The sequence below is a fragment of the Puma concolor genome, chromosome D3, assembly GCF_028749965.1.
Source record: "Puma concolor isolate L17-30 chromosome D3, mPumCon1.1.hap2, whole genome shotgun sequence".
NCBI lineage: Eukaryota > Metazoa > Chordata > Mammalia > Carnivora > Felidae > Puma > Puma concolor.
In genome coordinates this window covers 46,302,012-46,328,312 of record NC_141678.1, presented here as the reverse complement: position 1 = coordinate 46,328,312, position 26,301 = coordinate 46,302,012, and the positions used below count along the sequence as shown (strand labels likewise).

General features: G+C 43.5%; 1 protein-coding gene and 1 pseudogene across 2 annotated transcripts in view; one reads left to right on the top strand and one right to left on the bottom strand.

The window, feature by feature from the left end:
- The window catches only part of NPC1 (NPC intracellular cholesterol transporter 1), a 54,051-nt gene that overhangs the window by 22,152 nt on the left and 5,598 nt on the right, over positions 1-26,301 (top strand). The window contains exons 5-20 of one of the 2 annotated variants that reach the window (XM_025931446.2): positions 5,238-5,405; positions 5,990-6,239; positions 8,073-8,146; positions 8,674-9,044; positions 10,587-10,813; positions 13,127-13,227; positions 15,847-15,949; positions 19,177-19,366; positions 19,795-19,977; positions 20,690-20,804; positions 22,534-22,661; positions 22,755-22,895; positions 24,055-24,144; positions 24,581-24,768; positions 25,096-25,211; positions 25,827-25,956. In XM_025931446.2, the coding sequence (XP_025787231.2) occupies positions 5,238-5,405; positions 5,990-6,239; positions 8,073-8,146; positions 8,674-9,044; positions 10,587-10,813; positions 13,127-13,227; positions 15,847-15,949; positions 19,177-19,366; positions 19,795-19,977; positions 20,690-20,804; positions 22,534-22,661; positions 22,755-22,895; positions 24,055-24,144; positions 24,581-24,768; positions 25,096-25,211; positions 25,827-25,956 (2,575 nt within the window). Of the gene's footprint in view, positions 1-5,237; positions 5,406-5,989; positions 6,240-8,072; positions 8,147-8,622; positions 9,045-10,586; positions 10,814-13,126; positions 13,228-15,846; positions 15,950-19,176; positions 19,367-19,794; positions 19,978-20,689; positions 20,805-22,533; positions 22,662-22,754; positions 22,896-24,054; positions 24,145-24,580; positions 24,769-25,095; positions 25,212-25,826; positions 25,957-26,301 lie in introns of both variants that reach the window. The other variant, XM_086682617.1, reaches the window with a different exon arrangement.
- LOC147575547 (U6 spliceosomal RNA) lies at positions 18,618-18,717 on the bottom strand (annotated as a pseudogene).

Here is a 26,301-nt window from a genome sequence, read left to right as displayed (position 1 = left end):
TCCAGAACACTAACACCACCAAATGCTGGTGAGGATGTGGAGCCACAGAAACTCTAATTCATTTCTGCTGGGAATGCAAAATGGTTCAGCCACTTTGGAAGACAGTTTGACAATTTCTTAGAAAACTAAAAATGCTCTTACCATATGATCCAGCAATCATGGTTTTTGGCATTTACCCCAAAGCATTGAAAACGTATGTCCACATAAAAACCCTTACATGCATGTTGTAGCAGCATTATTCATAATTCACGCCAAGATGTCCTTCAGTAGGTAAATAAACTGGGGTACACCCAGACAATGGAATATCCTTCAGCATTAAAAAGAAATGAGCCATCAAGCCATGACATGACATGGAGGAATGTTAAATCTATATTACTAAGTGAAAGAAGTGAATCTGGAAAGCCTACATACTGTATGATTCCAGGTTTATTATATTCTGGAAGAGGCAAAACTATGGAGATAGTAAAATGATCAATGGTTACCAGGTACTAGAGGAAGAAAGGAGGAGCACAGCGGATATTAAGGACAGGGAGACTATTGTTTAATACTATAATAGTGGATATGAGTCATTATACATTTGCCAAAACTCATAGAATGTATAACACCTAGTGTGAACCTTGAAATAAACTGTGGACTTTGAATGACAATGATGTGTCATTATAGGTTCATCGGCTGTAACAAATATATATATACTCTGGTGCTGTTGATAGTAATGAGCTGCTTGTGTTGAGGCAGGAGGTGTGTGGGAGTTCTCTATACCATCTGCTCAATTTTACTGTGAACCTAAAACTCCTCTTTAAAAAGGCCATTAATAGGGTCGGCTGGGTGGCTCAGTCAGTTGGGTGTCTGACTTCGGCTCAGGTCATGATGTCGCAGTTCACGAGTTCGAGCTCTGAGCTGTCAGCACAGAACCTGTAGCCTGCTTTGGATTCTGTGTCTCCCTCTCCCTCTGCCCCTCTGTCTCCTGTGTGTGTGTGCACGTGTGCGCACACTCTCTCTCTCTCTCTGTGTCTCTCTCACTCTCAGAAATAAACATTAAAAAAAATTTTTTTTAAATAAAAAGTCCATTATTAAATTAACTAAATTGAGGCACTAAATGCTGATTAAGAGGAGAATGGATAAATATATTTGGAGCATAGTCATAATCTATAATGGAATATTTAAAACTGTTAAAACGTATGAATTAGTTACATCACTGACTTGAAGTACTTGAAAAATTGAAAATGTCACAGGATAGATATAGTATGTTTATATTAAACACTACTACATATCTATGTATACAGTATATCATGAAAGTACACAAATATGCATGGGAAAGATAAACATCAAATTCAGGGTTGTGGTTTTACCTTAAGCAAGGGAATGTATTCCTAAGTAAGGGTATTCAGGGGACTTCAACTGTATCTGTAGCATTTGGTTTTTTTAATGTTGGGGCAAATGAAAAACAAGATTAATATAGCTGGGTGCCAAATAAATGAGAATTGTATTCTCCATATTTTCTGTATGCTTAAAATATTTAATAAAATAAAAATGTGAAAACCAAATAGTGAGCTGGAAGGAAGAGAGAATTACCTAGAAAATAGTGTAGAGTTATGACAATCTGGGATCATTAAAGAAGTGACATGTGGGATAATGTGAGGAGCTCCAGAGAAGGAAAAGAGAAAGTTCGGGAGAAACAATAAGTAAAAAGATAATGGCCAAGGGTTTTCCAGATTGGAAGAGAGATGAATCCTTAGACTTAGGGGCAGAAAAATTAATCTTGAAGCCAGGTGAATTAAAAAGAAAGAAAATACACAAAAATCAGTTGTATGTCTTCATATGCAGTGGACAGTCTGGAAGTGAAATTAAGGAAATTCCATTTACAATAGTATCAAGAAGAATAAAATACCTAGGATTTAACAAGAAGTGTAAAACTTACACTCATCACCATTAAACTGTAAAACATCATTAAAAGAAAGGATCTTAGTAAATGGAAAGATACTCCATGTTGATGGATCAGAAAACTTAAAAATGTTAAGATGACAGTACTTCCCATATTGATGTACAGATTCAGTGCAATCCCTGTCAGAATCCCAACTTGCTTCTTTGTAGAAATTGATAGGCTGATTCCAAGATTCATGTAATTTCAAGGGACCCAGAATAGCCAAGACAATCCTGAAGAAGAAGAAGAACAAAATAGGAGGACTCATACTTCCCAATTTCAAAATTTACTACCAGCTGGTGAAAAGACAGTGTGGTACTGGAATAAAAATAAACATATAGGACAATGAGATACAACTTAGACCTATATATCTGTGGTCATCTGATTTTTGACAAGGATGCCAAGTCCATTCAATGGGGAAAGAATAGTCTTTTCAACAAATGGTGCTGGGGAAACAGTAGCCACATGGAAAAGAATGAAGTTAAATCCTTACCTCACACCATAAACAAAAACTAAAATGGGTCAAAAACCTAAATGTAAGAGCCAAAACCTGAAAACACTTAGAAGAAAACATAGGAATAAACCATGACCTCAGATTTGACAATGGATTCTTAGATATGACACCAAAAACATGAAAAACAGATATGTTGGGACATGATCAAAACAGAGTTTTGTGCTTCAAAGGACACCATCAAGAAAAGACAAAAATATTTGCAAATTATTTAATCATTAAAAATCTTGTATCTAGAATATATAAAGAACTGTCACAACTCAGTAATAGATAACCCAATTTAAAATGGGAAAATGATCTGAACAGACATTTCTCCAAGGATGTTATACAAATGGCCAATAAGCACATGAAAAGATGCTCAAAATCGTTAGTCATCAGAGAAATGCAAATCAAAACCACAGTTGGGATACCACTTCACACCCATCAGGACAGCTAGAAGCAAAAGTTCAGGTAACAAGTGTCAGGAGGATGTGGAGAAATTAGAGCCCTCATACACTGCCAGTAGAAATGTAAAAAGATGCAGTCGCTTTGGAAAACAGTCTGACAGTTCTTGAAAGAATTAAGCATAGGGTTACCATATGACACAGCCATTTCATTCACAAGAGAAGTAAAAGCGTATGTCCACACAAAAACTGTAACCAAACATTTATAGGAGCATTGTTCTTAATAGCCAAAAGGTAGAAACAGTTCAGATATCCATCAGCTGATTTATAGATAAACAAATGTGGTATATTCATACAGCAGAATATTATGCCACCACAAAAAGGAATGATACATGCTACAATGTGGATGGACCTTGAAACCATCATGCTAAGTGGAAGAAGCTAGCCGCAAAAGATTACATATTACAGGATTCCATTTATATGAAATGTCCAAAGTAAGCAAATGTACTATAGAGACAGAAATAAATTAATGGTTGCTTAGGGCTTGGGCAGGGGGAGGGAGGGAGATGAGGGAGGATTAGCTAAAGAGTACAGAGTTTCTTTAAGGTGATGAAAATGTTCTAAAATTGACTGTGGCGATGGTTGCACCTATCTGTGAATGGGCTAAAATCCATTAAATTGGAACTTTAAATGGTTGAATTGTATGGTATGTAATTATATCTCAGTAAAGCTGTTAAAATCCATCTGTAAATACAGCACAGAAAAACTATAAAACTCGGGGCACCTGGGTGGCTCAGTCGGTTAAGCATTCGACTTCAGCTCAGGTCATGATCTCACGGCCTGTGAGTTCCAGCCCTGCGTCGGTCTCTGTACTGACAGCTTGGAGCCTGGAGCCTGCCTCAGATTCTGTGTCTCTCTCTCTGTCTGCCCCTCCCCTATTCATGCTCTGTGTCTCTCTGTCTCAAAAATAAACATTAAAAAAAAATTTTTTTTAATTAAAAAAAAAAACTATAAAACTCCAAAGACAAGTGTCTTAAAAATAAGTAGAAAAAAGATACAAATCATTTCAAAAGAATGCCAGTTGGAGATTTTCTTACCAGCAGTGATAGAGGCCAGAAGGCAATAGAATAATCCTAATTCTAAAGAAGTCATTCTATCTGAACTGCCTTTCAAGAGTGAGGGTTAAACACGGTGATGAATTTATCAGTGTCTCTTTAAAGTTTAGGGAAGAAGATCCAAAGAAGTTTGTAACAAGTAGGTGTGGTATCTAAATGAGGTATCTCTCCATTGGATGGGGGCCCCCAAATGTAGGGTGATGATGGGCTGGCAACCCGTGGCTGGGAAGGTGAGAGAATTCACCTGAGGCAGAACAAAGGCAATAGAAGTTTATTGAATACGCCACAAGGGAGTGGTGGGCAGGACAGAAAGAAGCCGTCTGCAGTGAGGTAGTGGGTGGAGGCTGTTCTTAAAGAGGGAGGAGGTGGAGGCATAGCGATATATGGAATTCTCCCCTTTCTTTTTTTTTTAAGTTTATTTATTTATTTTGAGAGAGCGAGAGAGAGCACAAGTCAGGGAGGGGAAGAGAAAGGGAGAGAGAGAGAATTCCCAAGCAGGGCTCAAACTCATGAACCAAACCCTGAGATCATGACCTGAGCCAAAACCAAGAGTTGGAAGCTTAACTGACTGGGCCACCCAGGTGCCCCTGGAATTCTCCCTTTTTGGGTAACTGTGCTCAGCTACAAGTAGCCCATTGGTTAGTTAGGGCCTATGGATATTTTGAGGTGGGTCAGCTGATGGGCCTTTTCTACATTCCATTGCTCAAGCCTGTTTGCCTGAAAGCGGCCTCTACAGTAGGGACTGGTTAACGAATGTTAATATGGGATCCATTACTACTACTTTTTTATGTGTAAAGTGTCACATTATTCTTATTTTGTGTGTTGTCTTTGTATGTACTAAAATAAAGCCAAGAGAGCGACTAGTATTAGGTTCATTCATATGTGACGTCTCCTCTAAAAACAGTCTTCCCGTATAAGTTCCAAACTCTTCAGCTGTATAGTTTCCTACCCCAGATTTCTGGAACCAGCTTCATTGACTGAAGAGACACTAAGGTTCTTACTTCTCCTTCCTCAGCCTTAGTCCCTTCTTCTCTCCAGTGGTGGTAATACTTCTCCCAGCTACTGTGAGCTACGTGAGGGTGATGTATGCCTTTCTTGTTTGCTTTTATGTTTAAGTTACTTGGAATCTAGCCCAGCATGTCACTTGCAGAGTGGTGAGTCTCCACTCCTGCCCTTAGTGTTTACTGTCCCTCCTACCAGCCCGTGGCTTTGGAGTGCAGTGTTTATGGCTAAATTCGCATTTGAGAGGCCTTTCCGAAGATCTTCTCAGCATGGTGTTCGGTACTTTTGCCTTCTTCCTCTGCCAGCCATGTACAATGCCTGCCGGGACGTGGAGGCCCCCTCCAGTAATGACAAAGCCCTGGGACTGCTGTGTGGGAAGGATGCCGAAGCCTGCAATGCCACTAACTGGATTGAGTACATGTTCAATAAGGACAACGGCCAGGCACCTTTCACCATCACACCCATTTTTTCAGGTAGACTCCCAAGTTTGGTGTATTTATGATGTGGTTTTAAAGCCCAGGAACCTTAATCTACAATAGGAAGGTAAACAAATTCAGATAACTGGTTCCTGGACTTTCCCTCCAGTGAGAGAGGTAACTAGAACATTTCCCCTGCCCCTGGTTAATTTAGGGGGCTGGCAGGGAGGATGGAGGAGGAGGAACTGCCTTCCGGTGTTGCTGCCTCATTGAAAGAATGAATGAGCCTGGGTTTTTGTTTTGTTTCTTTTCTTTTTAAAAAAAAGACTGAAGCATTACAAAGGCCTTTTTAGGAGCTCTGGAATGATGTTAGACTGGCTCCTCAGTGGAGATTTCCCTTGGAATGTGGGGCACTCTGGTCTCAGCAACAAACCTTGTGCCCAAAATTACTTGAAGTAACTTAAAATTTTACAGGACTAAGCAGCAACACACCATTTGATCAGCCAGAAACCTCCAGTCCTTTTTACTCTTATGGTCATGCTCTGTATGTCAGTGTGCTTATCACTAGGTTCAAATATAATTTAATACAAGCTTTGTAGTTTTTTTATTGAGGTATTTACTCAACCCCATCCTCCCCGCAGATCTTCCAACCCATGGGATGGAGCCCATGAACAATGCCACCAAGGGCTGTGACGAGTCTGTGGACGAGGTCACCGGGCCGTGCAGCTGCCAGGACTGCTCAATTGTTTGTGGCCCAAAGCCCCAGCCCCCACCGCCTCCTGTGCCCTGGAGAATCTTGGGCCTGGACGCCATGTATGTCATCATGTGGATCACCTACATGGCATTTTTGCTTGTGTTTTTTGGAGCATTTTTTGCTTTGTGGTGCTACAGGTGAGCAGTTTTGTTTATTCCCCAGGGCAAGAAGAGCAAGATTATTCAAGTGGTACTTCCAGCTTAACTAAACCAGGAAACAAATATCACGTGAATACCGGTCTCCATGAATTGCTTTTGGCTTTCAACTGGTAAACAATCAGAGGCCTGGTTAGATCGTGAAGTTGGTTTCATTGATTTGTTCAAAATGATGAGTGATTTAAAGCACTGTGCATTAACCACACATTCTTTAACAGAAAGTAGGAGGAGCTGAATCTGACTCAAATCTAATTCAATGCAGTGCTTATAATCCTTTTACATATTTGCACCTTGATTAGGACAGTACATTTTCTTTAACTTGTTTTGAAATAATGTTAGACTTACCAGGAAGGTGCAAAAAATAGTAGAAGTTCATATGTATCCTTTACCCAGCTTCCCCTAATGTTACAGCTTACGTCAGCCATACTGTGTAATTATCAAAACTGAGAAAATAATGGTATGGTATGATTAGCTAAGCCACAAACTTTATTCAGATACCACCATCTTTTCCTCTGACACGTTCTGTTTTTGGACCCCACTCCATGCCCACTTTTTGTTTACCACCCTCCCCCGGTCTGTGACAGGTCCTCGGTCTTTCCATTTCTTTTATGGCCTTGACACTTTCGATACATACTGGCCAGTTATTTTGTAGAATGTCCCTCCACTTAGCTTTAGCTGACATTTTCTCATTAGGTTGAGGTTATGTGTTTCTGACAAGATTATCACAGAATCGATGTGTCCTTCTCAGTGTATCATACATATCACTCGTACCTGGTCTGAGTATGTCTCTTCCCTGGTAATGTTAACCTTGATCATTTGATAAAGGGGGTCTCTGCTGCATTTCTCTACCATAAAGTTACTGTTTCTCCCTTTGTAACTGATAGATATCTTAGGAGAGATGGGTCAGAACTCCTAATACCTTGTTTCTCCTAAAGCTGTCACCCCCTGATTTTAGCCTCCACTGGGGGATCTTATCTGCAGCTACTACTGTGGTGTTTGCCTAGTGATGATTGTTGATTTTATAGTTCCCTCATTTCTTCTTCATTTACTAATTACACTTGTTCTGTATAGACCGTTATCCCTCCTGCTCTACTTATTTATTCAATTACATTTACATCATGGTCCCTACTCCTCTGTTTTTTGTTTTTGTTTTGTTTTTTAACGTGCCCTTGCCTTTCTTATTTCCTGGAATCACAAAATGCTCCAGGCTCATCTGTTATTTTCCCCGCGCCAGCCCTGGAATCCACCTCTTCTACAAGGATCCCTGGTTCCTTGTATTGGAGACTGATATTAGAGTGATGCTCCAGGCCCCAGGTGTGCCCATTGCTGCTGCACAGCAGTGTTCACTGTGTTCACTGAGAGACAGCGTGAGCGGGGGGAGGGGCAGAGAGAGAGAGAGAGAGACACAGAATCTGAAGCAGGCTCCAGGCTCCGAGCTGTCAGCACAGAGCCCGACGCGGGGCTCGCATGAACCGTGAAGTCATGACCTGAGCCAAAGTCGGACGCTTAACTGAGCCACCCAGTCGCCCTAGTGCTCACTGTGTTTCTAAAGGACCTGAAGTTTTAAATCTAAATGAAGGCTGCAAGGTGAAATTACCCTTTATCAACTTGTTTTTAATACCGTCTTAAATTTTCTCCTGAGACTGGTGAGCAGGATGACCTAGAGCAAGGGAACCTGGGGGAAGAAGGAGGCGATTAGGCAAGAAGGAAATAGGATGAAGAAGTGAGCTTTTAATAGGTCTACGGGACTATCAGAGGAACAGCCTCATTATGTCAAATATCCACTAATACTGCTTATGTGCTTTTGTTTTTCAGAAAACGTTATTTTGTCTCTGAGTACACCCCCATTGATAGCAACATAGCTTTCTCTGTAAATGCCAATGACAGAGGTAGGCACTTTTGTACTCAAATGGTTAGGATTATGTTTGCATGAGTGCACGTTTCCTCAGAAAATGTTGATGTGCTGTTCTGGGACAGGCACTGTGCTGGTGTCAAGGACAGCCGTGACCAACACAGACAGGTCCTTGCCCTTGTGGTAGTAGCAGTCTAGTCAGGGTGGCAGATCGGAACCAAGGATAATTAGGGACTGGGATAAGAGCTGTGGAGGGGCAGGCATAGCCACAAAGGTGGATGGGAAGTGCCTTGGACAGAGTGCTCAGAGAACTTTGCTTTTGTGTGAGCATCGCTCCTCTGTGGGGTGGGTGGCAGGTGCCATCACCGTGGGCAGGCAAGGAAGGTGGCTTCCTGAGCAGATAGGTGCTGAGGGTGTGCGACGGGAGGGAGGCGGATCTTGTGCCATCCCTGTGCGGACACTATTCCCAGCCCCTGTGGTAGTAGCTAACGCTTTCCCTGTTCCGACTTTCAGGAATGGCTTGGCTCTTAACCTCCACCCTCCCTTCCTCTCCCGCTCTTCCAGGGGAGGCGTCCTGCTGTGACGCGCTTGGTGCAGCATTTGAGGGCTGTCTGAGGCGGCTCTTCTCACAGTGGGGCTCTTTCTGCGTCCGAAACCCGGGCCCCATCATCTTCTTCTCCCTGGCCTTCATTGCCGCCTGTTCTTCAGGCCTGGTGTTTGTGCGGGTCACGACCAATCCAGTTGACCTGTGGTCAGCTCCCAGCAGCCAGGCGCGCCTCGAGAAAGAGTACTTTGACACGCACTTTGGGCCTTTCTTCCGCACGGAGCAGCTCATCATCCAGGCCCCCCACACCAGTGCACACACTTACCAGCCGTACCCCTCAGGATCCGATGTGCCCTTCGGACCTCCGCTTGACCTCGCGATCTTGCACCAGGTAACGTGCTGTGAGCAGAAATCCGTTCTGGGAAGCCGGGTGGTTTGTTTTCTGGCTTTGACATATTGACCGGTTCTACTTGACATGGGGTTGGGGCTGAATGTGGCGGTATATCTTGAAAATCTCAACAGTAAAAAGGTAAAGATGCTTTTCATTTACTTTTCCAGAAGGCGAATGGTGGATGTTGAACTTCCTGAAAATTTTACTGTAGACTGCTTTTATGTTTCCTTCATATGGCAGGTCTTGCTTCTTGAAACTGAGAGGAGCATTTCTCTGTTGAAGCAGAGTGTATTTATAATTTACTTAGGAACTTATTAAATTTTTCCCTTGGCAATTGAAAAGTAATGTGCCAGGACCCTTTGGGAAAAAAAAAAAAAAAAAAAAAAAAACTTTAAAAAAAAAAAAAGAAAAGTAATGTGCCAGGACCCAAAGGAATGAAGCCTCTCTAACACTGTGCTGGGGACCGAGGCAGGAGCTACTGCTGGTCCGCCGCTGCAGGAATGAATTTGTCATATCCGGAAGGTAGGCCCTGGCCTGCATTTGGTAGGAGGTGCATTCGGAATGAGATCCATCCCATTCTCTTACAGAGGCCTTTAACCCTTCCCGTTCTCCCTTGTCACACTTGACCTGGAGAACTCTGTCTGTGAATAAATGGCATCCTGCCTATTTTTTTAATGAACAGTTGCTCAATCGCATGATTTTTCCTTTAAATATTGCTCTTGCCTACAGAAAGTCTGGTATCTTGAAAAACATCAAAATGGTCTCAAGACATGAACAAAATCTTTTCTCCACTGAGTAACCCTGTGTTTCTTTTTCTCAGCTTGTTGCAAAAGAAGCACAACGTAGTCATTTACCTCCAGGAATGTAGTCTCTGTTGGGAACCCCAGGGATATACATAAATAATCCTAGTATAGCACAAGGCAGTAGGTGGTATTTTGTTAGTAAGAGGGTATGTCGAGAGAACCAGGCAGATTGCCCCGGTCTCCCCTCTGCGGCCCTGTTGTTATTGCTGCAGAAGGGTAGAATGCGAGATATGCATGTATCCTGCCCTGAGATCTGTCCTGGTATTGGGGTCCCCTCCCTGTCTCTCTGGACACCTCTCAGGAGGGTCTCCATCCCAATTTGCTGTCTTTTAAGAGTGGGCCTTTGGTGTCATCAGATATTTTACCATAGCACGTCTTAGTCCTCTCCCTTGTGTGAGGAAGGATTTTCCGCAAATAACTTCAAAAAAAAATTTTTTTAATGTTTATTTTATTTTTGAGAGAGCGAGCATGAGTGGGGGAGGGGTGGAGAGGAAGGGAGACAGAATCCTAAGTAGGCTCCAGGCTCTGAGCTGTCAGCACAGAGCCTCATGCAGGCTTGAACCCCTGAACCTGTGAGATTCATGACCTGAGCCAAACTCGGACACTTAACCGACTGAGCCACCCAGACACCCCTCTGCAAATACTTTTTATCTTCTTACCTGTCAGGGCAATAACAGTTACAATCTGAGAGAAATCCAATGTGTTTCTGGGTTTGTTTATTTTTAAAACCTTCTTTCAGGTTCTTGACTTACAAACTGCCATCGAAAATATCACTGCATCTTATAACAATGAGACCGTGACACTTCAAGACATCTGCGTGGCCCCCCTGTCACCCTATAACAAGAACTGCACCATTCTGAGCGTGTTAAATTACTTCCAGAACAGCCATTCCATGCTGGACCATGAAATAGGAGATGACTTCTTTGTGTATGCAGATTACCACACGCACTTGCTATACTGTGTACGGTACGTGGCAGGAGACGGTCATCATTCGGCCCACCAGCCCGCGAGCACTTGCTGTCGCTGCACACAGTTGTAGGTGCCAGAGGCCTAGCCGTGAGCAAGCAGCGGGACCTGCCCTGCAAAGCGCATGCTCTGATGGAGGGAGACCGACAACGAATAGATACCTGCCCTGATGCCAGGTGGAGAGGAGAGCTCTGGAGAAATTAAGCCCGACGAGGAGATGGAGGGCAGTGGGGGCGTGCTACTTTAGGTAGAGTGGAGACCTGCACAGACAGAAAGGAAAGGAGGGAGCCTGTGATTATCGGAGGGAAAAGTGTCCCGAGTAGACAGGCAGCAAGCACAAAGGCCCTGGGGTGGGAGCGCTCATGGAGCATTCATGATGTATAATCGAGGAATGGCCTTTCACTCATGCCTGATTTGGAAACCACATGCCACACCGCCACTGGTCTCACAGTACAAGAATAGAAGCCTCTAGTGTTTTTTCTTGTCTTGCAACTATAAACTTCTACCACGATGTCAGATTGTTTTTGAAAATGCAGCGTCCCCTTGAGAAGTGAGGGCAGGATTGGTGTGCAGTTCAGATTGGAGAGCACTGAATCTGCTTCCCGCTGGAGGCACGTCTAGCTGGGCAGGCGGCATTTGTCGTGTGCACTGGTCACAGAGCATCTGTGCTTTGGTGACCTGTGCCCCTAGCAGGGAGGCCTGTGCCCCTAGCAGGGAGAGCAGTCTCCACTGGTGGGCCTGCTGTCCCTGCAGGCCCTGACCCAGCCTGGAGACCGGTGTTCAGCCAGACAATCACCGTGGCTGTTTTGTCACTGCAGGGACAGAGAAATTATTCCTTGTCACTTTTGAGTGTGCTGTCAGCTAACCCCATCTCAGGAGCCAGCTACTCTGATATCTGGTCTGGTTTGGTGGTCTTCAGTTCTACTTAGGCTACTGGTGTGTGACTCTTTAGCCGATTAAGCCCAGTTTGCTCTGTTTCAAGGAGCTCGCCTCTAAAAAGCTGAGCTCTCCCTGTAAAACAGTAAGGGCACGCCCATTCTCCACAGGGTGGATGGTATAGGGTGGCCATGGGCAATTTGACAACTGGAAAAAAAAGTGAAACTTGTTCGGTTTTTATATTTAAAGGAAAAAGCTGTTTACTTCCGGTCTTACAAAATGAAAGTCAAAATTTTGGCAAGGAGGGAGGTACGTGAGGCTTGTGTTTAGTCTGAGGCAGGGTGTGGTTCAAATCAGTGCAGGAGCGCTCCTTGGGCCATTTCGCTCCCACGTGTGGCTCTGTGTGCTGCGTGGTTGCCCTTCTGTGTCTCCTGCTCTCACCTCCCTCCTTACCCTCCAGCTCTACGTGGGCTTTTGCCCTAGAGGTCCTGCAGGAACGGCACACCCGGTGCACCCAGAACCAAGCACAGATCTACTGTCCCCATACCCCCGTGTCGTGTGATGGCACCTGTGTCAGCTTGAGGCTGTATCTGCATCCTTCCCCATTCTTATCTGCCTCACATAATTCTTATGGATTTTAACCTTCTGGATGAGCTCCCAAGCCCGATGTATGGGACAATGGGACTTGGCCTCTGGCTGTGTCCACGTAGCCTGTTTGCCCCAAGCAGGTGATTTGACCCCTTAGGGTCTGAGCCCATCAGCTGTGGGCTCAGAAGGGCCATGGTTCGGGTTATATGTGAGAATCTGAACAAGTGCCCAGCAGAGTTCTGGCTTAGGATGTGTCCTGAGATGCTGGTTCCTCCACTGCACTACCCTCGTCTGGGCCCTTGCACAGACCTCCTGACTGGTCTGAGGGCTCTTCCTCCCCTTTCTTTCCCACATCCAGACCCTTCTTCTGCTTTGCCGCCCGAATTCTCTTTGTAAAACAGCGTATGACACCCTTTTTTTTTTATTGTCTGTCCCTCCCTCTTTCCAGCCCCATCCCTTCCCTCTGAAGTCCTCCCCTTTGTGGGTGCCTCCTGCTGTAGACAGGACTTGGTGTGGTTCCTCACACTGCCATCCTGTTGCTCTCTTCTCTCATGTACCTGTTCTCGCTCATTCGGTGGCAGTTTCCTCTATTAGTGCTCCATGTACCGTGTGACATCCCTTCCCACGTGCACCTTGCCCTGAGCGATAATGACCACATCTCTCACTCAGTGGTTCTGAGCTCCCAAAGGCAAGTGCTGAACTGCATTATTCACCTGAGGAATAATGCACAGAGCCCACATCATGCTTAGGATATAATCGGCCTCTTTAACTGTTTGTCGTGCAGATGTTTAGGTCTCTGTGATGTCTTGAGGCTTGTTGTAACTGGGAGTTGTTTTCCACACTTCTCAGGGCTCCTGCCTCTCTGAACGATACCAGTTTGCTCCATGATCCTTGCCTGGGTACATTCGGTGGGCCAGTGTTCCCGTGGCTTGTGTTAGGAGGCTATGATGGTAAGTAAGAGGAGCTTCCTCTTTTCCTATCAGGTGAAGTAGTTTTGGTTCTGTCACTAACAGGTGCTGATTATGAAGATTTCATAAATTGAACAGTCTTATGAATTCCCTATCTTAAATCCCAAGTACATTCTCTCTTTGGGCTTTGGCTTTGGGTTTTGTTCTGGATGTAAAAGAAGTGGATGGTGTTAGCCTTCTTAAGGTCATATTCTGGGAAGCTGTCGAAAGCTAAAGACTCTTCCCCAGATTCATGCAGTAGTTCATTTCCACGTAACTCATTGTTCAGTGTCCAAGTGTTCATGGAGAGATGATATGTGGGATGTGGGGAAAAAGAAGCAAAGTTGATCTGGTTCTTCCTCCTCAACCAGTTAGTTGAGGATTGAGACACTCTTGTAGGGGGAGGAGTGATTGGTTTGCTCTTTACTGGTTCCAGTAGCACCTTAGAACAGACTGTACCAGGTATGATGGGGTAACGATTCAGGTAACACCTTTGGCATCCAAAGCCAAAATAGGCAGTTCAACAGGTTTTCCTCCCGCCCACAGAAGAGGTCAAATAGATGTTGTTCTCCTCGCCAGTGGGAGGGGAGAAGTTGTATCTATATTTAAATTTTCCTTGCCTCATATAATGGCATTTCTAATTAGTGGGGAAAAGACAGTGTCACCAACTGGCGAGCCATAGCCGTCAAAATTAAATTTGATCTCATACCTCATTCCTTCCATCCAGATAAACTTCAGATATATAAGGAGGGAAAGTTATTAAATGTAAGAAATTCAAGAAGTGAAACTTATTAAAGATCTAGAAGAAGATACAGGAAGAATTTTTTTGATAATTTTTAAATGGAGAAGGCATTTCTAAGCAAGACACAAAACCCAGAAGCCACAAAAGGAAACATTAGTGAGTTTGACTACATAAGAATTTAAAATTCTGGGGCACCTGGGTGACTCAGGCAGTTAAGCATCTGACTCTTAATTTCAGCTCAGGTCACAATCTCATAGTTAGTGAGATCGAGTCCCCCTGCACTGACAGCACAGATCCTACCTGAGATTCTCTCTCTGCCCCTCCCCCTCCATCAGTTAATAAATAAACATTTTTTAAAAAGTGTTTCTCTTCCATTGCCAGATGCAAATCAGCACTTTCTTTTTTTTTAATTCCTATGTAGAAAACAAACACCATAAAGTTAAAAAGAAAAAGCAAGCAACAAACTAGACAGGGAAAAAACAGTATACATAACAGAAAGTGTGCCCTTAATATATGAAGGGCTCTGGGGAGGGTGCCTGGGCAGCTCAGTTGGCTCAGTTGGTTAAGCGTATGACTTTGGCTCAGGTCATGATCTCACAGTTTGTGAGTTTGAGCCATGTGTCGGACTCTGACAGCTTGGAGCCTGGAGCCTGCTTTGGATTCTCTCTCTCTCTCTCTCTCTCTCTCTCTCTCTCTCTGCCCCTCCCTCACTTGTGCTCTTTCTCAAAAATAAATAAACTAAAAAAAAAAAAATTAAATATAAATATATATGAAGGCTCTGGTGAAAAAAAGAAAAGGTTAACAACCCAAAAGAAAAGTGGCCAAAGCCATATGAAAGTTAACAAAGGAAATACAAATGGCTGTTAATTATATGGGGAAAATGCTCAACCTCACTCCTAGATAGTGAAATGCATCTCACTTCAATCTTTCCCCCTAATGAGGGGGCAAGACATAAGAGTTTGATAAAACAATGCGGGGTGCAGAGGACCCCAGTGTTACTGGAAGTGTGTATGGTTCCTAGAATAGAATGCAAGCTCCAGGAATGCAGGGTTTTCCTCTCTTTTGTTCACTGGTATATATCCATAGTACTTAAAATAATGCCTGGCACAAAGCAGAGTCTCAGTAGATATTTTGCTACGTAAAGAAATGGAAAAACAGGATAGCCTCTTTGGAGGGCATTTTGGAGGAATTTATCAAAATTAGAATGGCACATACTTTTTGATTCATTACTTGTACTTGTAAGATTTGATTCTGCAAATATGCATGTTGTTACACGTGAAAAATATCAGATTATTCTTTGTAGTATTTTTGTTCATAATTTTAAAAATTGCAAAAATGCCCATCAATTGGAGATTGGTTAAATTACACTAGAAAATATGATCCAGTAGAAAAAAGAATAAGGAAGCTCTTTATGTCCTAAAATGGAGCCATCTCCAAGATATAAATTAAAAATGTAATGTGCAGAACAGCGTGCTGCTATTTGTGTGACTAAGAAGGAAAGGGAAGAATACAGGTGTTTGCTTGTGCATGTGTGGAGTATCTCTGGGAAATAGTTCAGATGGCCACAGTGTGGGGAGGAGAACTAAGGATTGAGGAAGGAGAGACAATGAACACCTTTTTGCTCTGATGGAAATTTTTACCACGCACGTGCTATTTAGTTAAAGAAGTTACCCTTCCTGAGTGAATCTCTGTCTACACCAGATACAGCATCCTTTTTATTCATTAACTGAGCTACATAGACACGTCAGTGAACTTGTGATTTGTTTTTAGAGTACAGTCTACAGCACCTGTGAGAAATCAGTTACCTGGCTGTCATGTAATTTTCCCTCGTGTCTAATTTTCTGCACACTTCTTCTTAATGTCCCTTTTTTCCTTTTCAGATCAAAATTACAATAATGCCACAGCCCTTGTGATTACCTTTCCTGTCAATAATTACTATAATGATACAGAGAGGCTCCAGAAGGCCCAGGTCTGGGAAAAAGAGTGAGTTGCTGTCTTTGTTGTGTGGGGAGCTGGACGCTAACAGAATGCACTTAAACCACAGTCAGCTCAGTTAATAACCAACATCAGGTCTAAATTATGTCATTTTTTTCATTTGGTACTAATGACGTTAAGAAAAAAAAATCGGTGTATCTGTAAACATTGTTTGAATCTGTATCCCTGCACAGGAATGCAGAAGTATATATGCAGAAATGTTCCCTGCACCCTTTTCTCATAGTGAACACCAGGAGCAAGCTGGGTGTACAATTAGTAGGGGACACACATGGTAGAAAATCATGCAGTCATTAAAGATGGGTAAGTAAATGGTTCCAGATGGAGGACACAAAAGCTGCAATCAGCGTGGTTAGGCAAATATATGCTATCCATGGTAGAAAAAATATCCATCCCTAGAAAAAATATCAAGCAAGGGGCCCAGGAAATTGTTGACTATGTTTATAACCCCTAAAGAATAGGAACAGAGAACGGCTTTTTGACTCTATACCTTTCACTGCTTTTTTTAAAGAACTTTGTTGGAATATAAATCCTATGCCATACATTTCACCCATTTAAACTGTGTAATTCAGTAGCTTTAGTGTATTCACAGATACCTGCAGCCGTCACCACAGTGAATTTTAGAATTTTTTTTTTTTTAATCTCAAAAAGAAGCCCCCTAATCCTTTAGCTATCACTCCCACCCGTCACCCTCAGCTTCCCACATCCCAGCCCTGTGCAAACATTAATCTCATTTCTGTCTCCATACATTTTTGTATTCTGGATTTTTATATGAATGGAAGCGTATATATGGACTTCGGTGTCTGGCTTCTTTCACTTAGTTTCTAAGGTTCATTCAAGTTGTAACATGTATCAGTACCTCATTCCTTTTTATGGCTGCATAATGTTTCATCCTATGGATATACCACATTTTTATCCACTTATCATTTGATACACATTTGGGTTGTTCCTACCTTTTTGGCCATTATGAATAATGCTGCTGTAGACATCCATATACAGATTTTTCTGTGAGCTTCTATGTTTTCATTTCTCTTGGATATATAACTAGGAGTAGAATTTCTGGGTCATATGGTGACTCTTTGAAGAACTGCCAGAGTGCTTTCCATGGTGGCTGCACCATTTTACATTCCACCAGCAGTGTATGAGGGTTCTAATTTCCCCACGTCCTCCCCAACATTTGTTAGCTGACCTTTTGATTCTAGCTGTCTTAGTGGGTGTGAATTGGTATTTCATTGCAGTTTTGATTTGCATTTCCCTGAAGGCTAATGATTTAAAGCCTCCGTTTTGGTGCTTATTGGCCATTTGTGTAACTTCCTTCGAGAAATGTCTATTCCTATCCTTTGCCTGTCTTTAGCTGGATTATTTGTATTTTTATTATCAAATTTAAGAATTCTTACATATTCTACAAGGCTGCCATCAGCTACATGATTTCCGGGTATTTACTCCCATTCTTTGGCTTGTTTTCTTTTCTTGATGGTGTCTGTTGAAGCACAAGTTTTTAGTTCTGAAGTCTAGTTTTTCTAGTTTTTTGTTGCTCATACTCTCAGTGTCATATCTGAGGAACCATTGCCCAATCCAAGGACATGGAGATTTATGCCTGTGTGTTATTTGGAGAGTTTTATACTTTATTTATTATGTTTATTTATGTTTACTTTTGAGAGAGAGACAGCACAAGCGGGGGAGGGGCAAAGAGAGAGGGAGACCAAGAATCCGAAGCAGGCTCCAGGCTCTGAGCTGTCAGCACAGAGCCCAACATGTGGGGCTTGAACTCACGGACCGTGAGATCATGACCTAAGCTGAAGTCGGACACTTAACAGACTGAGCCACCCAGGTGCCCCCAGAGTTTTATATATTTAGTTCTCACCTTTAGGTCTTTGATCCATTTGAGTTAATTTTTTCATGTTAACATGAGGAAGAATCTAATTTCATTCTTTTTTGCATGTTGCTATCCAGTTGTCCCAGACCATTTGTTGAAAAGATTATGCTTTCTCTCATTGGGTAGTCTTGCCATCTTGTCAAAAATTAGGTGACCATGGATACCTGGTTTATTTCTAGACTCTTAGTTGTATTCCTCTGATCTTTGATTTTTATGTCTGTCTTTGTGCTGATACCACACTCTTGTGACTACTGTTGTTTTGTAGAAAGTGTGAAATCAACAAGTGTGTGTCCTCCTCCTTTGTCCTTCTTTGAAAAAGAAGGGTTTCGCTCTTCTGGGCACCTTGCAGTTCCATGCGAATAGTAGAATCAGCTTATCTTTCTTTTTTTTTTTTTTTTTTTTTTAATTTTTTTTTTTCAACGTTTATTTTATTTTTGGGACAGAGAGAGACATAGCATGAACGGGGGAGGGGCAGAGAGAGAGAGGGAGACACAGAATCGGAAACAGGCTCCAGGCTCTGAGCTATCAGCCCAGAGCCCGACGCGGGGCTCGAACTCACGGACCGCGAGATCGTGACCTGGCTGAAGTCGGACGCTTAACCGACTGCGCCACCCAGGCGCCCCTCTATGAAGAAGTCAGCTGGGGCTCATAGGGATGGCATTGAATCTGTAAATCAACTTTTAAAAGTTTGTTCCATGAGCGTATGTCTTTATTATAATATGCTTTGTTTAGGAATCTTTTTTAGTGAAAAAGAAAGGAGACCATGAACCAACTTTTTTTTTTTAAACAAACACTTCACGAATTTGTCAGCTTTGCTCAGGGGCCATGCTGATCTTTTCTTGTTCATTCCAGTTTTAGTATATGTGCTACCAAAGCCAAACCCGCAGACCAACTTTTAAACTTGTTCTAGGGGTGCCTGGGTGGCTCAGTTGGTTAAGCATCTGACTTTGGCCAGGTCATGATCTCATGGTTCATGAGTTCAAGCCCCGTGTCAGGCTCTGTGCTGACAGCTCAGAGCCTGAAGCCTGCTTCAGAGTCTGTGTCTCCCTCTCTCTCTGTCCCTCCCCCACTCATGCTCTTTCTCTCAAAAAATGATTAAATATAAAAAAAAATAAAATAAAATAAACTTGTTCTAAACTAGATTCAAGTGGTAGAAACTTCAGCATGTCTGGAATTTTGTACTCTGGGGGTGTCTCACCTTCTAGTCTCCAGTGTGTAGAAAATCCTAATGTGGGCATAGGTTAAGTAGACATGATTTGTGTGTCATAGAAGTTGGAAAGAAGTGTCTCACTTAGCTGTCACTAAGCTTTAACTAAAAATATAAAATTTGCTCACTCTTTAGGTTTATTAATTTTGTGAAAAACTACAAGAATCCAAATCTGACCATTTCTTTCACTACTGAGCGAAGTATTGAAGATGAACTAAATCGTGAAAGTAACGGTGATATTTTCACTGTTATAATCAGCTATGCCATCATGTTTCTGTACATTTCCATAGCCTTGGGGCACATCAAAAGCTGTAGCAGGCTTCTAGTAAGTGGTGTTTGTGTGTGTGTCTGTGCTGGAGAGAAATGGTGATGCATCGCATGATGTCATTTTTTGCCTCTACTTAATCGTAACTCATTTTGTTCAAAACTAGTGTACATTCCCCTGTGTTTTAATCGTATGTAACATTTCTGTTTCCTGCGGCTGTTTTCTCCAGGTCCAAGCCTTTGGTTTATTTTAAACTTACAATTTATTTCCCATAATCCAGTTTTTTCTAATTTGTCCACACCATCAGCTAAGAATGGTTGCTTATAAAACATTGCTAGGGAAGACCTAGAATATTTTTCATTTCTTCTCTCAAACTCAGGACTTTTAACTCCAAATCAGCTATACCCAAAAAGAGGTAAAACACGAGGACCTTTTAGTCATAGGACAAATGATACGCTGACAGTTTGTGTCTTTGTCGCATGTCCCAGGTGGACTCTAAAATCTCCCTCGGCATCGCGGGGATCCTCATTGTGTTGAGCTCAGTGGCGTGCTCGTTGGGCATCTTTAGCTACATTGGGATCCCTCTCACCCTCATTGTGATCGAAGTCATCCCATTCCTGGTGCTGGCTGTTGGGGTGGACAACATCTTCATTCTGGTCCAGACCTACCAGGTATATTTTCATTGTCTCACAGAGCTGGGCATCTGACCAAAAACTGGGCTCCATTAATGGCTCTGCAGTTCCATGCAGAGTATTTGTGAGGGTGGACAATGAGGAGGCTTTGGTTCCTTTTCTCTGTGTTGCCGATTGGTGTCCATAGCTTGTCTGGGACATTTCGAGACCAAGAAGTTCACCCCTCTCTTTGGTTGGTGATTTAGATATAAAGTGAAAATTCATGTTTTAAATACGTATGTAAAAAGGGCTCTTGCGCTTGTGGAAAGTATTTTGGACATGCCTGTTATTAAAATGATTCTCCAGTAGTGTAGAAGAATCAAAGATTTGCCAGAGATGCCGCTGATGGAGAAAATGGTCTTGGTCAATTTATTCTGTCCCGGTCCCCTTACTTGGAGACTCATTGGCATGTAAGAGTGTCTTTAAATGGTCCAGCCACCTGCGGCCTGCATTCCATGTATTTTCCTGATAAGATGATCCAGTCTTGCCTTGAACTTCTCACCTGTTACCTAGCAAAGGGGTTTAGTAATACCTGGATGGATTATCATGACAAGTGTGGGTCTCCCATAAAAATTTATGTACAATAAATAGAAGCTGCTAATCATTCTTATTTACCGATGAGTTAACACAAAGCAACAAAGAAGCAAAGAGGTGGGTGGCATCGTTATTTAGAAATTTTAACATCCCTTGTTTTGCGTTTTGTTTTTTTAAGCGAGATGAACGTCTTCACGGAGAAACTCTGGATCAGCAGCTGGGCAGGGTCCTAGGAGAAGTGGCTCCTAGTATGTTCCTGTCATCCTTTTCAGAGGCTGTAGCATTTTTCTTAGGTAATCACTCTTTGAATTCTACCAATCCTACAGTTTTCTGAGCCTGGGAATAGAAGGATCTGGGCTGCTTCCTTGTTTGAGCTTTATTCCATGACTGGAAAGAGCAGAGCAGACCACGGGAAAATTTGCTGGCAGTATCTGGGGTATCATTTTGGAAGCGTCCTCTTCCTCCTGTTGTTTCAGGACAGTGTTGATGTTGGGGTCTGGGATGACAGATACCTGGAACTCCTCTGTTGCTCCTCTTTTCGTCTCCCATGGCCAGTGTTGATCTTTGAAAGGGCATTCTCACAGAGCCGCATAGCATTCCATGCAGAGTCCACAGGTGTTGGCCTGCAGGGAGTTTGCCCATGTTCTACCAGACAGCCTTCTGCCTCTGTGCCTACAGAGCACTGGGGGAGCACTGTATGGGCCACGCCTCATACAGGGAGAATAAGCTGCAGTAAAAACCAGTGCTCCCATGTTTCTTTCATATGGAGAAATCACCAGCCAGCCTCACCGGCAGGGCGGCCTGCCCCCATCTCTGGTGTGCAGTAACAGTAGAACGAGAAAACTGAGTGCATCTTCTGAGGAGGAGGCTGGATTAGAATTGCCCCACAAGTCCAGAGAGAGACACAATTTGCAGGTCACAAATGGAAATGCTTCCTTTGGCTACTCAGTCACCTTACATGGGGCTGTTTGTTGTAGGGTCACTGAAGGTAGCCATCTTTCAAATCAGACACGCTCATATGCTGTTCGTCATTTCCACAAAGCAACGCGCTTTGACGCCCGTGGCCCTTATACTTCCTCTTGATGGATATAGGTGCAACAAGTTATTTTCTCTTTTTACCTTTTTTAGCAGAAAACCAGCACAAGTGTGATGGTAATAGACACTGTGCCTCAAGGCTGGAGTGACTTTGTGGGGACAGTAAGAGCAGTAGAGGTTGTGGCACGCGGAGTGCACAGGTCTACATGTTGCTGGCTTAGTGGCGCTGAATCTAATTTTGTTTTTCTTTTCTTTTCTTTTCTTTTCTTTTCTTTTCTTTTCTTTTCTTTCTTTTTTTTTTTAAAGCAAAGCTGTGAATCTAGATTTTTGTGTAAGACCAAAAGTATTTTGCTAAATACTGGCTACTTATTTTAAGAAACAGCTTTTTATCCTAAGATGGATTGATCTAGTGTGGGCCACACAGGATACATCTGGCCTCTGGGCTGCCAGTTTGCAGTTCCTGGGTATTAACCTAGTACCTCTCTGACTTGGAGTGCCCTCAGCTGATTGTGACAGAAGTGGGAGACTAACATTGTTGATGTAATAGCAGAATAGAAATACTGCCTCTCTATAGAGTGAAGCATAGAAGGTACTGTAAGAAATGACCCATGTTGGCGGTTCCAAAAGTTTAATGTGCATAGCTTTGCCTGGAGAGCCTCTTACATACAACTGAATTGGGTATGAATTCCCACTGTCTCGATTAAGTAAGATAGGGTTAGAGCATAGGAACCCACATTTTTAACTCGTTAAGTGGTTCTGATGCTGACACCATTTTGCAAAAACATTGGACTTATGGTTTGTTTCCAGTTGTGGTGTGACAACCACAGACTTCAGCGGCGTTCCTCTGTGGCGGTGTTGGGGGGCAAGGGCCTTCTCATGGCTGCAGCCTGTTCTGGCTCCTGACACAGCCCAGCCCACAGCAGTGTAAGACTTGCACAGAGCCCTGTGCTGCAGGGGCCGTGACGTGGCAGCTTCTCACCCCTGCAGGAGCGCTGTCAAAGATGCCGGCTGTTCACACCTTCTCTCTGTTTGCCGGGATGGCAGTCCTCATCGACTTCCTTCTTCAGATTACCTGTTTCGTGAGTCTCTTGGGGTTAGACATTAAGCGTCAAGAGGTAAGTTAACAGGATCACAGTCTCCTAATTAGAGTCTAGAATCTGACTGAAGCAGCCGGAGAGTGTGACCTTTGTTCCTCTTCGTCCTCTCAGAAAAACCGTCTGGATGTTCTTTGCTGTGTCAGAGGCTCTGAAGATGGAACCAGTGTCCAGGCTTCAGAGAGCTGCTTGTTTCGGCTCTTCAAGCACTCCTATTCTCCACTTCTGCTTAAGGATTGGATGAGACCGATTGTGGTAGGAGTTCGTGGTTTTCCTTCCCAAAATAGATCTGTCACATGCATTCTAAGAAATCGGCTCGCAGGGCCCTTGGGTGGCTCACTTGATTAAGCGTCTGACCCTTGATTTCCGTTTAGGTCATGATCTCAACAGTTTGTGAGATCGAGCCTCGAGTCAGGTTCTGCGCGGACAGTGTGGAGCCTGCTTGGGATTCTCTCCTGCTCTCTCTGCCCCTCCCTCTATTCACTCTCTCTCTCAAAATAAATAAATAAACTTAAAAAAAAAAATCTGCTTGGGAACTCTGACAGCTGCTAAGTATATATCCAAAAGCAAATGTGTACAAACATATAAAATATTTTTCTAGCTAGCTTTTAGCAGTCAACATAAGCAAGTTTTTATTTTGATATAATTATACATTCATAGAAAGTTGCAAAGATAGTACAGAGAGGGCCCCGTTTCTTCCTGTGATCTTACATAGTTGTAGTTCAATGTCAAAACCAGGAATTTGACATTGGCACAGTGTGTGTCCAGTTCTAAGTCATTTTATCACATGTGCAGATTCATGTAACCACCGCTGCAATCGATATACAGAACTGCTCTGTCACAACACTCTCCCTCAGGCTGCCTCTGTATAGAGTCACACACAGCCCTCCCCACACCCACTATCGCTAGTCCCCAGCAACCATGCAAGAGCTTTTTGTAGTTTATGTACTGGATGTAGCCAACAGTGATAATCTATCACTTCTCTACTAAAAGCACATAAATTAGTCTCCAATAATGATAAAGTAACACTTAACATTTATCGAACACTTCATATTGGGCATTATGCTAAAATCTGGATTACCCCCAGATTTTCTCATTTAATCCACAAAACTATCTTATGTTATACATCTTTTATTTTTCCTATTTTACTGATGAGGAAATAGAAGCTAAAAGAGAGGTTAAGTGACTTCCCCAGGGTCACTCAGCTCATAAGTGATGGAGCCGGGATTTGAACCCAGGTAGTTTGACTCTAGAGAGTATGATCTCAGCCACTACCCCTTCTCTCTACTTACTTAACATGTCGTTTAAACTTTTCAGTTGAGGAAAGTCCTGTTTTTTATGTGTTTAAGATTTTGTGTTCTTACGTTCTAATACACTAAGCAATCACTGTCTTATAACTCACTTTTCATTTCAGATAGCGATATTTGTGGGTGTCCTGTCGTTCAGTGTTGCAGTCCTGAACAAAGTGGAAATCGGATTGGATCAGTCTCTTTCAATGCCAGATGTAAGATGCTTTCTCTTTTATCTTTTGAGCCAGTGGTGTGAACAAATTTTTCAGAACTTGCCTGCAGTTATTTCAAGCTAATGCCTGCTTTGAAATGCAAGTGCGGACAGGCTCTCCCATGTTAGGAGAAAACTGTGCCCGTGGGAGGTCGTCTTAGCGTTTGAACTCTCAGGCAGCCCACTGGCCAGCCAGAGAAGGAGAGCAGCAAGTCTTTTACCTTGTAAGGTGCCCTCCTGAGGGCGGGCCAGCCACGGGAGCTCCTGGGGTGCAGGGAGGGTGAGCAAAAGGGAGCTGGCTGGGTAGGAAACCCCGAATCTGAGCTGGGGGCCTGTCGACCAGCAGCATCCAGTGCTCTCCTGATCCTTAGCGATCATCACCTCACTTCAGCATCATCAGAGCATTCATCCTCTGTCCTATTCTTTGATCCTTTTTTCAGGACTCCTACGTGATGGATTATTTCAAGTCCCTCAAATACCTGCATGCAGGTCCACCTGTGTACTTTGTCCTGGAGGAAGGGCATGACTACACCTCTCTGAAAGGGCAGAACATGGTGTGCGGAGGCATGGGCTGCAATAACGACTCCCTGGTGCAGCAGATATTCAACGCGGCCCAGCTAGACAGCTAGTCAGTACCACCCGGTCGTCTCGTACTGTAGTGGAAGCGGCCAGAGTCCGCGCAGGCCTGAAATTTCTCACTGCAAATGGATTTGCTTAGAAAATTCATTGTTCCAAATCCTGCTAACTCTAGCTTTACCTGAGCAAAAGCTTTTAAAGGACTAATTTACCAATTCATATTCTGAAGTATTTTCCATTAAGTGGTAATGAAACGTGTCTTTTGACTCGGCAGCAGTGTAAAATCTAGAAAAAGAAGTTAGGTTTCAGAAAAAGGACTGAATCTAAAGACTTCCTGCCTGTGGAGTAAGTCGGTAACATGTCCCCTCCTTTTCGTTAGTACCCGAATAGGCTTTGCTCCCTCTTCCTGGATCGACGATTACTTTGATTGGGTCAAGCCTCAGTCTTCTTGCTGTAGAGTCTACAACAGCACCGACCGGTTCTGCAATGCTTCAGGTACTTTCATCTCCTTTTCCAAATCTTTCCCTTTTCTCTGAAGACTTTTGACATAATTTGAAGCGAATTTGTACTTCACCTCGGGTTATATTACGTATCTGCCAGTGCCAGGTCTCATAGCTTTCATCACCATCCCTTCCCTCAGCCATGGTCTCTGAAGGGGGTTGTGTTCTTTCTCTCCCACCTCCCACCACGGGGCTGCAGGCTAAGCAGGGCCCGGGCAGGGGCATCTTATGATAGGTGTCTGGCCATAGTGTCTCACAGATGTGCTCCCCTTCATTACCACTGTTGCCCTACAGTTTTGTTAGGAGTGTTGAAGTTGTCCTAGAATTTTCTTGATAAAAACATGGAAGCTTTGGACTCTGAGAACACCAGCTGAGGTTATCCTCGAAGTGGGAAATCTGCTTCGGGGAAGAAAGTGTGTACAGGCTGCCTCAGGTGAAGATGGGATCTCAGATTTATTAGACTATGAAAATCATCTGTGCTGGAAGCTTTTGGATCTGGAAAAAGATTCAGGAGAAGAATTCCCCCTCATTTCTTTATCAGTGTCTTTAAACGTTTCAAAATCTGGAGACTAATCTTCTGACTTCAGCCCCTCCTCTGTGCTTATGCTAGTGGTTGACCCTGCCTGCATCCGCTGCAGGCCCCTTACCCAGGAGGGCAAACAGAGGCCTCAAGGTGGAGACTTCATGAGATTCCTGCCCATGTTCCTTTCTGATAACCCGAACCCCAAGTGCGGCAAAGGGTAAGTGCCACTGAGCCACTCAGATACGTGCCTGCCTCCCGTTGCTGTGCACTGGACAGCTGGCGGAGGGCTGGTGTCGAAGCAGTCACGTGGGAAAGGTCTCCTCTCCCCCTCCCTGCCCTGTCCCGAGACTTCTGTGAAAGCAGAGAAACCTAAAACACATTTAAAGAAAACTCCTCCTCATTTTCAACTAGTTTACCCTGGCTTGAGTGTTTGTTCCTTCCTCTCCTGTGTCCTGGCCCCCCTGGCTGCACGGATGGGTGCAGAACCCTGTGCAGGTGTCCAGCAGGGCAGAAGGGGAGCAGGAGCACGTGGCATTTCAGAGTGTGTTTAGTTGTGTCTGTG